The sequence below is a fragment of the Chrysemys picta genome, chromosome 10, assembly GCF_011386835.1.
Source record: "Chrysemys picta bellii isolate R12L10 chromosome 10, ASM1138683v2, whole genome shotgun sequence".
Lineage (NCBI taxonomy): Eukaryota > Metazoa > Chordata > Testudines > Emydidae > Chrysemys > Chrysemys picta.
The window spans coordinates 71,992,501-72,010,467 of NC_088800.1; the positions used below are offsets into that span (position 1 = coordinate 71,992,501).

A 17,967-nucleotide genomic window follows, 5' to 3' on the forward strand; every position below is an offset into this window, starting at 1 on the left:
GACTAACAGAAGTATTGGGAGTATAAGCTTTCATGGGTAAGAACCTCACTTCTTCACTTGCATCTGAAGAAGTGAGGTTCTTATCCACGAAAGCTTATGCTCCCAGTACTTCTATTAGTCTTAAAGGTGCCACAGGACCCTCTGTTGCTTTTTAAATACCTGGAGACTCCAGGACAATCCTGGAGGGTTGGCAACCCTAGTAGGGGGAAGCTAGGCAAACTGCATGAAGGTTTGTGTTTATCAGGATTTCACAACGTCAGAATGATGTGGATTGTACAGTGAGTATTCTCTCTGGGAATTCTGCCCACTTTGATCTACAGCACAGCGAGGCCCAAATCTTTGTAACAGGGTTTTGTTTTAATCAGTCTTCCCCCTACTAATGCAAAATGGCTGAAAAGCGAAAGAAATAGGAAGCAGAAATGTTTAAAAATCAGCAATAAACGCTGCGGTAAAAAAGAAGTGCAGCTCCAGGAGCATGAAGTATGTCTTTTAATTATAAAATGCAGGTATCTTGACGTACATAAAGTTAATCATCTAACTGGCATAGTGCTGCCACACCACGATTTATCCAGTGTTTCTGTGGCTGGTCTGAAGGGAGCTCTATTGGGAGAACATAGTTAGTTGAATGGCCTGTAGTGGACAAGATACCTCTTCTTGCACTTGTCTTGTAAACAGGGCACGAGTAAATGTTCTCATGCAGAAATGTTGAACTTTTTCCAGGTTTCAGCCAAATTACAGGCATAGAATCATAAAGGATTTTTGGAAGTGATTCCCCAATCTGCATGGTTTCTCTGTCCCAACGGGCACCTTCTAAAAAGAGTCCTTTCACATATGCCCCATCTTCTGGCATTTCCTCCATGCTGTGTTCCTGTCTTGTCACCTGGAATGATTAAATAATTGGCTTTGGTCTCCTCTTATATCCAGAATATATTTACTCGTGGAATCATAATATCTGCAGTGCTCAGATAGCTGATTAAGGGCCTGATCCAAAGCCCAGTGAAGTCAATGGGAGATTTTCTTTGGCTTCAATGGATTTAGGATCAAGCCCTATGTGCTTCTTTGGTGTCCCCGTCCTGCAGTTCTTAAGGAGACCCAATCTATCTTTTGTTCATACTACTGGCAAATATGCTTAAATAAAATCGTATGTATTATTGAGTTCTCCATCATTTTAGTGGCATATGTATAGTTGTATGCATAGGGAGTGAACTTCACCTTTGTATAGAGGACTGCACACTAGTTAAATACCACTTAAGCCCTCAGAATAGGACTTAAGTGCTGCATAGGTCTTGTACTGGCTCTCTGCAGAGGGATGAATTTTACTCAGAGACCTTATGATAAGAATGAATTAATTAAACAAAAAGATGCCTTGGTGATCACACAATTAAGATACCAAAGGAAAATTAACAAAACATAAAAGAAGAAATTAATGGCACTTAACCCGAACAGGGCCCAGGCTAAATACTCCTGCAACAAAAGTAGGGAGGCACACAGCAAAAAAAACCAGTACGCTCAATCTTGTGCATCCTCTGCTACTAAAGGGAGTTCCTTCAACCACTGGTGGCTACTTTCCTCATAGGGAAGTGATTGTAATAAATCCCCGTTGCTGCACACAAGATATGTGACTGATACATCTTCTCATTTGTGCTTCCCTGGGTTTGTTTTCAGAGCACTCACCAAGATGGTTTTTAAGACCATTTTTCTAGCATGTGGCAAGTCTCATAAACACAGGCCTTGATTGTGTACCATTGCAGTCAAGGGGAGCTCTGCCAACTGACATCAGTGAGCATAGTAGGATCAAAACAATGGAGAATCCACAACAATACTTCTAAAGATAATGTATTTTTCCATGCCCTAGTGTTTCACAGTCTGCTCATTATGGTATATAAGTGTTTAATGTTCTTTGGACTCATTATTAAGGGGGGAGGGACAGCTAAGTGGTTTGAGCATTGGCTTGCTAAACCCAGCGTTGTGAGTTCAGTCCTTGAGGGGGCCACTTAGCAATTTGGGGCAAAATCAGTACTTGGTCCTGCCTAGTGAAGGCAGGGGGCTGGACTCAATGACCTTTTAGCATCCCTTCCAGTTCCATGAGATAGGTATATCTCTTTCTGTGCAATCCCAATAGCCCTGAATCCCTCACTTAAACTATTACCAGTTTATCTCTCCAAGATCCTGTTTTTCCCATTCAGCATTCATTTTTCTCACTAGTTCTCTAACATTTTTCAGACTAGTGTCTCCTAGCCAAGGGATCAATTAAGTAGAAAAATAGCCTCTGGCACTTCTAGCCTCTAAAAGCTCTGTAGGGACGCCAGTCTCTGCAGCCTCAGAATCTATTTCTGATTGTTCAGGAAAAGCGTCCCCTCTTCAACAAGGACCCAGTTCCACTGTAGCATTCCATATCAGTTTCCGACTCCCCAGACAAAAGTCTCCTACTCCAGCCAGTATGGTCACAGAGTTGATGCTGACAGCAGTAAGAATGGGGCCCTCAGGCTGTAAGCTCACCAGTGCTGAGATGCTGGGCCAGGAGCAGCGGCACAGGAGCCAGCAAACAGAACTGGAAACAGGGGAGTTTGAATAGGTGTTTGTAAGAGAAGTCTGGGGAAGGAAGGAGTGTGGTGTTCTGGATTTTTGTGGGGGTGGTGGTGGTTCTTTTTTTCTTGAGAGGAGCTTAGGCAGGAATTCTATGACAGCTACTGAGGCAGCAGTGGTAGTGACCCAAGGAATGGAAGAGACAATGAAGATGACTGGATGTGGAAGCTGCAGGATGTACATTATCCTGGAGGGGGTACATGAAAAGTGCTTCGTTTGAATGAAGTGCCACAGCTGATGGAAGAGAAGATCCAAGGTTTGGAGATGCAAGTAGAAACTAAGGTTGAGTTTCAAAGGGGATTCGAACGATGATGGAGGGAAGGTGAGAAGAGGCTCAAGGAAAAACTCAAGACTCGCAGACAAGTTATTTAAGTTAAGCGCCAATGTTGACACAAGAAAAAAAATGGATAACTGGCCATCAGCAAGTTTTGGCCTGAAATTAGACAAAGGTTTCCAAAAATCAGAGGAGTAATGTTCTGGAACAGTCTTTCAAGGGGAGCAAAAAACGGAACTGGCTTCAAGACTGAGCTTGATAAATTTATGGAGGGGATGGTATGATGAGATTGCTACAATGATATGTGGTTCATCTGCAACTGCTAGTAGCAAAAATCCCCAACGGCTGGAGATGGGGCACTAGATGGGGAGGGCTCTTAGTTACTACAGAGAATTCTTTCCTAGGTGGTCTTGCTGATGTGCTCAGGGTTCAACCGATCGCCATACTTGGGATTGGTAAGGAATTTTCCCCCAGGTCAGATTGGCTGAGACCCCTGGGTATTTTTGCCATCCTCTAAAGCATGAGTCACGTGTCACTTGCTGGTTTAAACTAGAATAAATGGTGGATTCTCTGTAACTTGAAGTCTTTAAATCATGATTTGAGGAATCCAGTAACTCAGACAGAGGTTATGGGTCTAATGCTGAAGGGGCTGGGTGACTTTGTGGCCTGCAATGTGTAGGCAGTCAGACTAGATGATCACGATGGTCCCTTCTGGCCTTAAAGTCTATGAGTCTATGAGATTCCAATTTCTGCTACATTGGTGTAAATCTAGAGTGACTCAGGTTCACACTGACACCCTAACATGCCCCCATTGTCTTGTCTATAAAATGCTAGTTTGTTTTTGTTCTTTTCGTATAACATATGAAAATGGTTTGTATAAATGAAATTCCTCCACATATTTTTACCTCAAATTCAAATCCAATATGATCAATTGGGATGGTGTATTTTCTAGCATAGTTCTGTGAAACACCTGTTAAGAAGGACTGAGTAAAGTAGAATCCCGATATCCAAAATACGTTGGGTGGCCCTTCGTTGATCCACTCCTGAATATGAAAAAAAACCCAATATATTTATTAGCAAAACCCAAAACATTTATTTCTTTAGATTGTAAATACTCTTCAACCCTATCTTGCTGCTGAACACAATGTAAAACATTTCTCCTTACCAAAAAGTCTGAAGTAAAAAGCTGGAAACTTTACATTGTCGCTACAGAGTAAGGATCAGATTGTGAAGTCCTTACTCAAACTTTTGAGCAGTTACTCACATAGATAATCCCAAGAGGACTGCTCATGAGTAACTGCTTGTGAATGTGTGTAAGAAGTTCACAAACTGGCTCTATTTGAGAATTATACGTGACCCTAACTGAAGTAAATCCTCTCGTTCAGCTTTCACACCTTGGTCCCTGAGATGGATCCAAACCAGTTTTAGTATACCTGGAAGAAGGCCAAACGTGTAAGAAGATCAGACACATAGCTGCCCAGGGGTTTCAGCGATGGATAGGATTTGGCTGCCCACATTGGTGGTACTTTGCCTCCGAGCATACTGTTGAAAACATCCTCAAGTTCAGACGACATCAACACTTGACCTTTGATAGCTTTGCCTAAATTGACAAGACTGCTCCGAACAACTTCTGTAAGCCTGCAGATAAAGGGGAGATTGCCATTTCATTACTCACTAAACCTCTGGTCCAAAGCCAACTGAATTCTATGGACTGACTGCCATTGAGTGAAAGCCCTAGAGAGTATTGAGAAATTTCTCACTGTATCTGTAAATACCAAAACCATTCTTTGGCTATTAACTTCTAGTAAAAACTTACAATAGACCAAGGAAATTAATTAACAATAGCTTTAAACTTTAGATACGTGTTGAAATATTGTCATATGCTGGGAATATAGGGGACTGAATGACTCAGAGGATTCGTAATAGGATATGTAGTCTTTCACCTCATCATCACTCGTTCACATCTGGTCCAGGTTAGCAGTGACTAAATGTTGTTACTATCAGATAACTGACCATCAGGATTCAGCTGAAGCTTTCAAGTATTTTGAATCTGTTCTCAAACAGCTTTTGTAAAAGAAGTTTATTATAAAAGGCTTGCAATTGTCTAAAGCTTGTGACCTGGTGCTGATCATGAACACAAACATTTTAGCATCTTTCAGCTTTTGTAAACTTAAAGAAAACAGGCTGCCTCACCTGTTGAATCTGATAAGTTCTTGCCTAAGAACTGTATTCATGGACTCCTCATAAAGCACTGGGTATTTCTTCATTACCGCTTCCAGGTTAAAGTCATTTGGTAATTTGGACAGGATGTCCCGTGCCAAATCTTCAACAGTTTCCTGAAATCAAGAATGTGCAGAGAATGGGGAATTTTTTCAAATGGCCTTTTTTTTGTTATTGTTACTTTTTACAAAACAGATTTCCTCAAATATTGTTGTTTTATATGCTTTTGCTTCACTGGATATTTATATAGCTATTTATGGATTATATACAAAGGCCCTGTTCCCCACATTATTGGGGAGCTATGAGCTGGCCTGACTGATCTGAGGGACTATCTGCACAGAGCAGAAAAGGGTGTGAAAGGGGCTCCCTGGCTCCTCCATGATCATGGCCTGTGGAGCTGGAGAAAGGGGTGGGGAGCGGATGAAATGACTCATCTTCCCCAAGCTGGCCTTCTGTGGATTCTGGCCCCCTTATCTTCACCACAGGAGTCACCCAGGCTACTGCAGCTCTGAGACTGCAGCAACTCCTATGGAGCAGCCAAAGGGAAGCACAGCTGACAATCTGTATCCTAGCAGTTAAGAACCTTGAGGACAGCCATGTGTGTGTGTTGAGGGCAGGATGTGGGGAGAGGAAAGGCCGGCTACAACCTCTTGATTTCTGGGGGAAGGAGATCTTTGGCCCTAATGGGCCTATGTTGCCTGACTCACCGTCCATGAGGTGACTTCCCAGAACCATGGACTCTGTGCCCAGGGCAAGTCTGAGCAGAGATCAGGCTGAAGGAGATCTGACTAGTGCTGTGTGCGTGAGGAGCCCAGGTCAGAGCACAAACCTCCAGGATCAGTATTTGCTCAATGAAATTAAATTCCATATTTTGAAACTGCCTTGGAATCTGAATCCAGGAGCATAATCAATTATATGTTTCAATTATCACTGTCACAGTTGCAATGTGGTGATGATTGAATCCACAAGGAGTCACTCAAACCCACTCCCGGCCCAGTAGTCATAGGCGGAGGTGGATAACGCCTCTAAACTATAAGGGATGATGCACTAAGAATGCCTCCCTAAGACGCTTCCTTGACAGGGGATTGTTTGGATCCCCACTCCCCATTACCTGTGGGGACTTGCCACCTCCACCCACTTGTCTAGGCAGAGTCAAAAGCACTCCACTGAAAAGCTGGTTGGTCTCCTGATTATCTTTAGTGATGTCTGCATTCTCATGAAGCCCAAACACTTCAGGATGTGTTGTAATTGGTAAGCTTCTTAAGTAGTCAATGTAAGACTGCAAGGAAAACATGTAGTTACCAAAAATGTGTATTTAATAGCTTTAATGGAACATAATGAGAATGTAATACACAGTTGGTCATGTTCAAACACATGAATTCCCAACTAAAAAATCATTGCTTTACATAATCCAAGCACACAAATACTAGGGTTACCATTCGTCCGGATTTACCCGGACATGTCCTCCTTTTTGTTCTAAAAATAGCGTCCGGGGGGAATTTGTAAAGCACTCAAAATGTCCGGGATTTCCCCCCTCCCCCGGCAGAGCAGAGCGAGCAGCTGGGAGGGCTGCAGGAAAGTCCCGGGCTGGACTCCGGAGCAGCTGTAGAGGAGCCGGATCCGCCCTGCATTCTGAGCCGGCAGCTCTCCCCTGCAGCCCGGTCCAGCAGCACTGTGCAGGGCCAGGGACCGGGTTTTGTTGTGCTGGGGAGCGCAGCCACGTGTCCGGCTCGGCTCGCACAGAGCCCAACACCCTGTTCTGAGCAGCAGGGTAAGGGGGCCAGGGGGCAGGAGAAGGGGCAGGGAGGTTCTGGAGGGGGCAGTCAAGAAATGGGGGGGGGCTTTTTGGGGGGAGTGGAGAAAGTTTTGGGCAGTCAGGGTACAGGTAGGGGGTAGGGTCCTGGGGGGCAGTTGGGGGGGGGGTCTTAGGAGGGGGCAGTTAGGGGACAAGGAACAGGGAGTCTTAGGTAGGGGGTGGGGTTCTGGAGGGCAGTTAGGAGCAGGGGTCCCAGGAGGGGGCAGTCAGGGGCAGTCAGGGGACAAGGAGCGGGGGGGTGGGGGGCTGGGAGTTCTGGGGGGGAGCTGTCAGGGGGCAGGAGTGGGGAGAGGGATCGGAGCAGTCAGGGGACAGGGAGCAGAGGGGTTTAGATGGGTTGGGAGTTCTGGGGGGGGCTGTCAGGGGGCAGGAGTGCGGAGAGGGATCGGAGCAGTCAGGGGACAGGGAGCAGAGGGGTTTAGATGAGTTGGGAGTTCTGGGGGGGGCTGTCAGGGGGCAGGAGTGCGGAGAGGGATCGGAGCAGTCAGGGGACAGGGAGCAGAGGGGTTTAGATGGGTTGGGAGTTCTGGGGGGGGCTGTCAGGGGGTGGGGAGTGGTTGGATGGGGCGTGGGAGTCCCAGGGGTCTGTCTGGGGGTGGGGGTGTGGATAAGGGTTGGGGCAGTCAGGGGACAAGACGCAGGGAGGCTTAGATAGGGAGTGGAGTCCTGGGGGGCAGTTAGGGGCAGGGGTCCCAGGAGGGGGCAGTCAGGGGACAAGGAACGGGGGGAGGGTTGGGGGTTCTGGGGGGGCGGGAAGTGGGAGGGGCAGGGGCGGGGCTAGGGCGGGGCTCCTCCCGTCCTCTTTTTTGCTTGCTGAAATATGGTAACCCTAACAAATACAAAAGCTTTGAAGATTTCAGAAACTAATTTAGGACCTGATCTTGCAGTCCTCATGTAAGTATTGAGTTTATCTAATTTTCTATACTAGCTAATAAACTCCACAGCCTTACGCAATTATGCTGTTGAAATCAGGAGCCAGATGCAATATTTTCAAATATCAAAAGAGCTAGACCTGGGCAAACTATGCTGTCATGGTAAAAAGGGCCTGCGGGAGCTGTAGAGTCCCCCTGCATAATTTCTCTGCAGCCTGACCCTTCCCAGCTTTGCAGCACCATAATGGTCCTGAAGTAGAAAACCTGCACAGATGTGGCATCATTTTTACTCATAGGAAACAGAACATTGTAAGATCATCGCATCTCTCATCAAGTTGCATCAGAACATTAAGTAGAAAAGCAGCATCACTTGCCCCATAACCTCAGCCAGGCTGAACATAACACCATCAACAGCCTCAGGAACAACTCTGACATCATAATCAAAAAGGCTGACAAAGGAGGTGCTGTCGTCATCATGAATAAGTTGGAATATGAACAAGAGGCTGCTAGGTAGCTCTCTAACACCACGTTCTACAGGCCATTATCCTCTGATCCCACTGAGGATTACCAAAAGAAACTAAACCATTTGCTCAAGAAACCCCTGAAAAAGCACAAGAACAGATCTGTACAGACACATGCCTAAAACCCCGACCAGGGGTATTCTATTTGCTAGCCAAGATCCATAAACCTGGAAATCCTGGATGCCCCATCATCTCAGGCATTGGCACCCTAACAGCAGGATTGTCTGGCTATATGGACTCTCTCCTCAGGCCTTACACTACCAGCACTCCCAGCTATCTTCGAGACACCACTGACTTCCTGAGGAAACTACAATCCATTGGTGATCTTCCAGAAAACACCATCCTGGCCACGATGGATGTAGAAGCCCTCTACACCAACATTCCACACAAAGGGCTGGTCTACACTAGGAGGGGAGATCGATCCAAGATATGCAACTTCAGCTACACAAATAGCGTAGCTGAAGTCGAAGTATCTTGGATCGAATTACCTGGGGTCCCCACGGCGCGGGATCGACGGCCGCGGCTCCCCTGTCGACTGCGCTACCGCCACTTGCTCTGGTGGAGTTCTGGAGTCGACGGTGAGCGCGTTCGGGGATCGATATATCGTGTCTTAACGAGATGTGATATATCGATCCCGGATAAATCGATTTCGTGAAGATGTACCCAAAGATGGACTACAAGCTATCAGGAACAGTATCCCTGATAATGTCATGGCAAACTGGTGGCTGAACTTTGTGACTTTGTCCTCACCCACAACTATTTCACATTTGGGGACAATATATACCTTCAAGTCAGCGGCACTGCTATGGGTACCCGCATGGCCCCACAGTATGCCAACATTTTTATGGCTGACTTAGAACAACGCTTCCTTAGCTCTCGTGCCCTAAAGCCCCTACTCTACTTGCGCTACATTGATGACATCTTCATCATCTGGACCCATGGAAAAGAAGCCCTTGAGGAATTCCACCATGATTTCAACAATTTCCATCCCACCATCAACCTCAGCCTAGACCAATCCACACAAGGGGTCCATTTCCTGGACACTACTGTGCTAATAAGCGATAGTCACATAAATACCACCCTATACCGGAAACCTACTGACCACTATACTTACCTACATGCCTCCAGCTTCCATCCAGGACACACCACACGATCCTTGTCTACAGCCAAGCTCTAAGTTACAACCGCATTTGCTCCAATCCCTCAGACAGAGACAAGCACCTACAATATCTCTATCAAGCATTCTTAAAACTACAATAGCCACCAGCTGAAGTGAAAAAACAGATTGACAGAGCCAGAAGAGTACCCAGAAGTCACCTACTCCAGGACAGGCCCAACAAAGAAAATAACAGAACGCCACTAGCCGTCACCTTCAGCCCCCAACTAAAACCTCTCCAGCGCATCATCAAAGATCTACAATCTATCCTGAAAGATGATCCCTCACTCTCACATATCTTGGGGGACAGACCCGTCCTCGCTTACAGACAGCCCCCCAACCTGAAGCAAATACTCACCAGCAACCACACACCAGAGAACAAAAACACTAACCCAGGAATCTATCCTTGCAACAAAGCCCGATGCCAACTCTGTCCACATATCTATTCAAGTGACATCATCATAGGACCTAATCACATCAGCCATGCCATCAGGGGCTCGTTCTCCTGCACATCTACCAATGTGATATATGCCATCATGTGTCAGCAATGCCCCTCTGCCATGTACATTGGCCAAACCGGACAGTCTCTATGCAAAAGAATAAATGGACACAAATCTGACATCAGGAATCATAACATTCAAAAACCAGTAGGAGAACACTTCAACCTCTCTGGTCACTCAGTAACAGACTTAAAAGTGGCAATCTTGCAACAGAAAAGCTTCAAAAACAGACTTCAATGAGAAACTGCTGAACTTATATTAATATGCAAACTAGATACCATCAATTTAGGCTTGAATAGAGACTGGGAATTGCTGAGCCACTACACACATTGAATCTATTTCCCCATGTTAAGTATCCTCACACCTTCTTGTCATTATCACTACAAAAGTTTTTTTTCTCCTGCTAATAATTGCTCATCTTAATTAATTAGCCTCTTAGAGTTGGTAAGGCAACTCCCACCTTTTCATGTTCTCTGTATGTGTATATATATCTCCTTACTATATGTTCCATTCTATGTATCCGATGAAGTGGGCTGTAGCCCACAAAAGCTTATGCTCAAATAAATTTGTTAGTCTCTAAGGTGCCACAAGTACTCCTGTTCTTTTTGCGGATACAGACTAACACGGCTGCTACTCTGAAACCAGTTCAAGACTGGTGAGTCTGTATTCTGTGTATACAGAGATACATTCTGACACTCTTTATGATCTTACATTTTTTTTGTTTCCTGGACACAGTAATACACAGCAGTGTACTCTGAGAATATTATTCTTAAAAGTTCACATATAAACTCAATGACTTATTAGAAGAAATTTCTGTCCTTTATTTCCCTACCTGGTATGGTCCATGTGGTGGTATGTAGTAGTCATCCCCAGGTGAAAGTTTATACTTCTCCTGTTCTATATCTTTATTATAGACTATGGAAAGAAGTGACAGAAGAAGACGCCTGTCTTTGTCGTCTGTTACTCTCCCACCATAGTTACATTCCCCTGGGAAATTAAACAGAAAACAAGGCTGAAAGATTGAATGGTTATTTATAAAGACGTAATAAAAATGGCTTACATTCAAGAATTCCTCTGGTAAGCTGAAAACCATGACAGGAACTAACTAACCCAGTGTTGCTCAAGCTGTGATCTCTTGGCCATAAATGGTGGGGGGGCACTTCCAGCTGGTCTGGGAAACTCCTTCCCTCACAATGATGAATCATGTCATGCTTCAAGCAGTAATGCTTCCTGCTAACTGAAACCCCTCTTTGGGGCTCTTTTGGCCTTTCCATTTTCCAGAGGCTTTATCTGACCAGCTAAACTCCAAAAACTAAGCACTTCTCTAAGCCCTATATAACTCCTTCCTGTCTTTGGTATAAACTCAACCCTAACTCTATTTGTGCACGATGACAAAACTGTAGAGACATAAACAAGCAAGAAGACAGAACCACTCTGCAAAAGGACCTGGAGAGATTAGAACAGTGGGAGCTGCAGGCAATGAAGAGCGATTTGGTTCTAAGAGAATAGAAACTTTTATATAAAGGAAGAGGAAATAACAGCATAGGTACAAAGTGGGGAGACAGACAAGCAGTCACACCTGTTACATTAAACAAGTTTATTTTCATATCTTCTCTCCATAATACTATCCCAATATTACTTTTCATGTAACTAAATTCTCTATTCACTGCAAAGAAGCATGAAATCATGTTTTGGAGGTTGAGAGGTGTCCATGAGCAGGCCTCTAGCTGAAGAATGAGCAATGTGTAGGTGACTGACTACCACAAAATATTATATTAACTATTCACAAGGCACAGGGCAATCCCCAATACCTTACGAGGAGGGGGGATTATCACACTCCCTGGCAAATCTCCAGCTCTGAATATGTCATGCTTTGATGTATTGGTCAGCCAAGGTGACAGAGATGCCATTGATGCTTTTGTTTGACAAATGTTAATCAAAGCCAAGGAGTTTTTCTGGACCACGAGTAACCTTTCTAGCTATGCAAACTACAACAATGATCTAGTTACTCAAATCTTATGCCTGGGGGTATAAACTGCTTGGCTGGGGGGAGGGAGAAGGGCAAGAAAGAATAACTAAATGGAATCTATCCCATTTATCAAGGACCATCATTGTAATTATGATGTTATTATTCATCACCTGAAGTTATTTTTATATAATACCCACCAGTCTATATACATTACAGAGTGCAACTTCTATACCTGTTAGATAGGTCAGAGCTTCAAATGGGATTTCTTCATACTCATTCAGAAACATCTGGATCTGTCGCATACTGATTCTAAGATCAGATTCATTGAATTCATATGGAATATTCCAACCTGTTCAATTAAAAAAAGACATGTGATGCAGTGGTATATTGTCCTGATAACTATGCTTAGGAAATAATGACATTGGTATGAAGTCGTCATTACAGAATAACAGTCTCCTGCCACTAGATAACTACGCAGTGAAGCTTAGGCATCTGCCTGAGTTTTTACTGCCCAAGTTCGAGATAGCTATCCTTAACAACATCCTATCCCAGTGCAACATTATATACTTACTTACTGCATTCCAAATAATTAAAGATGTGCCCATAGGTCCTGACATTTTGACATTGCTCACAACTGAAAAGCTGTATTCTAATAGATGTACAGTGCTTTAGCTGATCTGAAATCAGCTGGTTAGCAAGACCATAGGAATTCTGACTGATTTCAATTTTTTAACCTTTGTGACTGACTGAACTTATACTTTTTACTTTTTACCAATAAACAAATATCCTCCTTCTAGCAATCTAACTGCTGTGCATTTAAATAGGTACAGTGGTTGCTACTAAAAAGATAATGTTTAACAAGAATTACTACATATCACATAGTGGTATCAAAGATATGGAAGTTATTTCATATCCTAAGTATAGGGAAATGGTAACATGTAAGATAAACTCTTGGCAGATGTTGTCTTTTTAATGGTGATCATTTTGAATAATTCTGATCTGAATAAAACATAGTCAGTATGTCACTATATCTCAAACCAACCTTGCAAAACTGTACCCGCTTAGTCATCCAGGACAGGTATCTTTCTCTGACAGACAAGTCAAATATTTTTCTTTTATCATCAGCTGCATGATCAGGTGGGTGAGTAGATTGTGTGTATAGAATGATTAATTTGTATGATAAGTTAGCAATGCTGTGTTAAGCATACAATGTGCATGCCAAGTTCAGACTTGGTGTAAGCGGGCAGAACTCCATGTAAGTCAATGGAGTATATGACATCTGAGTTTGTCCCTAAAGATTTTTAAAAACAACTTTTAATTCCACACCATATTTGTTGGTCATGTAAGACTTATTTACAAAAAATGAAACACAAATCAAATTCTTGTATATGTTATGCTTTTGGAAATTTTCATTTTATGGCCAATTAACTGCAGCTAAATAAATTCAAATGCTACACTAAAGGAACACGTGTACTAGCTTTGCTCGATAAAAAAAGTAAAAAAAATAATCTGAGTAAAATTCAATTTTTATTAATAAAAAAGGTAAATCATTTAAAATTAAAACTTGAATAGGACTTGTTTTTGACAAACAAATAGTTTTTATGTAGAAATGTAATAAAATAATAATAACAACAATAACACAGCAATTTATGACAATATAAATACATACTATGTTTACTTTGCAAGCTCCCAGTGACTTCCATAGCAGTTTTGTCTGAATAAGAACCTCAGGAGTCGAACCTGTGTGTATTTATACAGCCCAAAACCTCAAAATAGCTTTTCAATGTTGCTTCACTATATTCTATGCAATGCTGACACATAAAAATTCCCAGCCATCATCAGATAACATGACCATCCTCTTGTCACAATGCTGGAGGTAATGCTTCTGGTTGGCGTTCTGGAGGCAAGACTGAAGTAACATATTGCAAAACTGCTAATGCTTTTTAGAAAATCTGCAAAATGATCCAAATCTTACCCAATGGGCCAAAATTTTTCCTTTCTTGAACCAGGGCATGGAAAAAGCAAAGTCCAAAGAGCAATTTTTGCCACATTTCTTGTTTTTGGCAACTAGTAAAGAATGCAGGATCAGACACTGGGTCATTGAGGTACGATCGTAGGAGGTTTGCTCTAACCCCTTTAGGAGGTTCATTGGTCATTTTGATGCCATTCTGGAGAATACTGACAGGAAACTTTTCTGACGGATAACTGGTTAACCATAATCTGAACAGGGTAAAGACAGAAACATATTTGATTACATATCCTCAGTCTTGAACTGCATCAGTTTTAAACTTTATTAATATGAGTCAATTGCAATCTAAATATATTTTTAGAAACAGGTGTTTAGATAAATTGAGTATCTACATAGAAAAGATGGGTTTCAGAGTAGCAGCCATGTTAGTCTGTATCTGCAAAAAGAACAGGAGTACTTGTGGCACCTTAGAGACTAACAAATTTATTTGAGCATAAGCTCATGCATCCGATGAAGTGGGCTGTAGCCCACGAAAGCTTATGCTCAAATAAATTTGTTTGAGCACTCTAAGGTGCCACAAGTACTCCTGTTCTTTTTATAGAAAAGATGGAGTCTCGATTACATATTGCTATTTTCTCAATGATCTTTAAATATTCTAATGTGATAATTATTCATATAACCTTTTTACTAGCAGTCCTAATTTATATTGGAAGTAATCCCACAGAAAATGGAAGAATATTAAAGCTTCTACCTGAATTTTTCATGGGTAGTCTCAGGCACTATCGTTTCTTCACAGATTTTCTCCAAAGCAGGCATCCAGCTGGTTGCAAGATGGCAGTTTTGTAACACTACCCAAGTTCCATCAATGATAGCCTGACATATCATTTTTGCTGCTATTGGACCCTGGCCCTGGCCAAGTGAAATAGTCTGAATGCTTGTACCTCCCATGCCAAGATCGTCAGCAAACTTTAGCAAACCTATTATAGGAAATATAACGCACACAAAATCTTTTAGCAAATAGATCCATGTTGCGTATGTCATTTATATAATCAGAAACACGATTAAAGGTACAAATGGTAATCTGCATTCTAGTCAATTAAAAAAGAAAGAAAGGTAAAAGTAGTCAGGTGGTGTATGTGACTGAATCTCCCAGACAGTTGCTGTTTTTAGATGTAAATTACTCCCAATTTAAAGAGTGGTGTAAAAGGGCCTTAGTATAAATAAGAATCTGGCTTGGAATCTAAATCTTGTTAAACCCCTGAAGATCGGAGATTTATTCATTTAATCAGCATTATAATTATAATTTATTTTCCCCATTTTCTGCCCCTATTTTGGTGTGTTTTCATGAGGTGTTTTTACAAGATAAAGGACACGTGGAAGGATAAGAATGTTTGAAATTCAAAGCTACTACTACTACAATTAATTTATTGTACGATAAAGGGACTATTTAAATGAAGGAGCCCACATGTTATCATGCAAAGATTTCAATTTAAAATCTTTTTTTAACCTCACCTGCCATAGGATCAGCACCTGGTGATAATACAAAAATCAAAGGTGCACAGCAATTGGAATCATTGTAACTTCCCGCAAGGTCAAAAGTGGGTGGTTCTATATAAGTTCTTCCCATATTTTCTGTGATGAAATCCTGCGTTGCTGGAATGATTTTATCAGGTCTTAAACACCTTAGAATGATCATATGATCTAGCCCTACTAATGTCTTCCATACATCTGGGAATGCCTCTTCCTGGGGCTTTGCAGAGTCATAAATCATTTTCCACTTTGAAACATTCTCCCTTACATGATCCATCAGTCCATGAAGGTTTTTTAGACTAGATGCACGTACAATCTCAGCCCATGATTTGTCAGTCAACCACTCTGGGGCTGGGTTGAGGTAAGGGTTATCAAGAGCAACACCTCCTGTCAATAGGAACCGCCAAACCTCATCATCTATTTTATCTTCTCCTTTCATTATTCCTATAGTCAGGAGGAGGGAGAATAGCAGTTTATCCTTCTCAAACAGTGAACGGCAGACATTATTGTAGATGCTTACTGTGAAATGTTCAATTATATTCTCAATTCTCTCCTTTAGATCATCACTCTTTTTGCTATTAGCAATGGATTGAATGTACAAGTTAATGAACCAAATTAATGAATACTGGTACATAGGTTCAATGTTTGCCAGATCAGAAATGCAGAAGAAGAGAGTTGCTGAATGAACAGCTACTGGCTTGTAACCCATTCGAGTAGCATCTATCTGCATTTCAGTTACAGATGCAATTTCCTGCTTTTCAGAGATTTCTTCAGATAGCTCTTTGGATGAAGACAAAACCTTAATTGCTGTTTCATCTTCTAAGATGTTTCCTTCTGACTTGGAAAGAACCTCAAGGATTTTATCTTCTATCTCCTTCAGCTGTTTCTTGTTGGCCGCACTTTCTATGATCAGTTTATTTTTCTTTTCTTCCAGCTCAGGCTTTTCCTTTGCAGCTACAATTCCAAGAAGTTGGTCCTGAAGACCTAGTGGTGTAATCATGAAGTTGAGTAGACAAACTTTCACAGCCACTTCAGGAAAATAATGAGGATTCCTTAAGCGAGTTGTCATGTAAAACTTGAAGTCTCTTGAGTATTCAATTATATTTTCACCTAACCTCATGTATTCCACACCTTGTTGCTTGAATGTTAGCTTTAGCAATATAGGCTCTATGAAAGCATCTAGTTCTTCATCAATATTTTCAAGCAAGACTGGTGTTCCAAACTGGATAGCATTTTCCAGTATCCTCACATAGTTCGTATCAGACAGTTTGATAACCGAAAGCTTATTAGCTTTCTCCATATTTTTTATCCACTTGTTGGCTTGCCTTTGAGGATCAATCATTAAAGCCCATCTTCTTGAGTTAGAAACAATTATACCATTATCAATTGAAAATGAATCAATTGGCAATCCAGCAATCTGCCAGGCACGGATTTTGACAGGATCCCCTAAAGTATTACTGAGGCTAAAATCATTGGAACATGGTACATGCTTCTCCTTGCATAGGGCCTGCCATTGCTTTTGGCATTCAAGGCGATAGTCTACAGTAAAGGCTCCCAAATAAGCCACTGTTCCTGAAGATAACAAAACATCACCAGTAAGATCTGTGTATCGGATTCCCAACAATCGTGCAGCTTCTGTCCACCTATCTTTCTCTCCTCCAAGTCCACTAATCAGCTTTTCAGCTCTTACCAGCTTTTGTGAACAGATTTCAATGTTGTTTTCTAATTCTTTCTTCCGGTTATTCATGCTTTCAAATTCATCGTTCAAAGCTTGGAGACGGTCCATTACATCCTTAAGTTCTGCACGCTTTGTATTTAGCTTTTTCATTTGAATTTCAAGTAAACCTTCCGCCTCCTTAAGACGCTCACGTTTTGGAGCAACCACTTTAGCTACACGGTCATACACCTCCATGGCTCTCACCCATTTGCATAAGCCTTCACAGGCTGATGACACATTTTTTATGACAGCCGGCTGAAAATCTGGATGCTCAATAAACCTCTCTCTGATCCTCTTCATTACAGCAGGAGGAATATTATCCTTGTCGTATGTCTTTAAGCTTTCAAGGAATTTCAGATCTCCTAGAAGCTTTCTAGAGATTCCCCAATAGTCTTCTATCATTTTACCTGTATTGCACATAAATCAAATCAGGCTTAAATCAGAGGTATTCAAAATTAAATTACTTTAAACACTGACACAAAAAAGCTAATACTAATTATCTTGCTGTAGGTTTGTGCCATACAGATGCAGTTAACAAATTTTAGAAAAATGCTTACATATTAAAATTCAAATAAAGGACACAGCATCATTAATCTGTGTTGAACTGAAATTTAGTAGGCATGTACATTAACGATACAACAATTTTAATTTTAATCTGCCAAAAGCAAAGGGAGAGAGAAACAAATGGTTATAGAAGTTTTTCGTGGTTGACTTCTATTAAATAAATCCTATTCTGAGGATTTCCTTCCTAATTTACATAATAAAAGCAATATTTATAACTATTAATTCCTAATTATTAAGGGATAAATTGTGGGTACACTAGATAGGGGAGAAGGT

At 41.9% G+C, this 17,967-nt stretch overlaps 1 protein-coding gene across 1 annotated transcript in view; it reads right to left on the minus strand.

The window, feature by feature from the left end:
• Positions 1-466: 466 nt before the first annotated feature.
• Positions 467-17,967, minus strand: part of DNAH3 (dynein axonemal heavy chain 3) — a 120,910-nt gene continuing 103,409 nt past the window's right edge. Inside the window, exons 52-61 of the mRNA XM_008164632.4 lie at positions 15,396-17,537; positions 14,635-14,860; positions 13,890-14,134; positions 12,147-12,263; positions 10,778-10,932; positions 6,192-6,359; positions 5,054-5,196; positions 4,294-4,498; positions 3,766-3,903; positions 467-880 (exon numbers count right to left, since the gene is read on the minus strand). Coding sequence (XP_008162854.2) covers positions 527-880; positions 3,766-3,903; positions 4,294-4,498; positions 5,054-5,196; positions 6,192-6,359; positions 10,778-10,932; positions 12,147-12,263; positions 13,890-14,134; positions 14,635-14,860; positions 15,396-17,537 — 3,893 coding nt within the window. The 3' untranslated portion in view covers positions 467-526. The remainder of the gene's footprint in view (positions 881-3,765; positions 3,904-4,293; positions 4,499-5,053; positions 5,197-6,191; positions 6,360-10,777; positions 10,933-12,146; positions 12,264-13,889; positions 14,135-14,634; positions 14,861-15,395; positions 17,538-17,967) is intronic.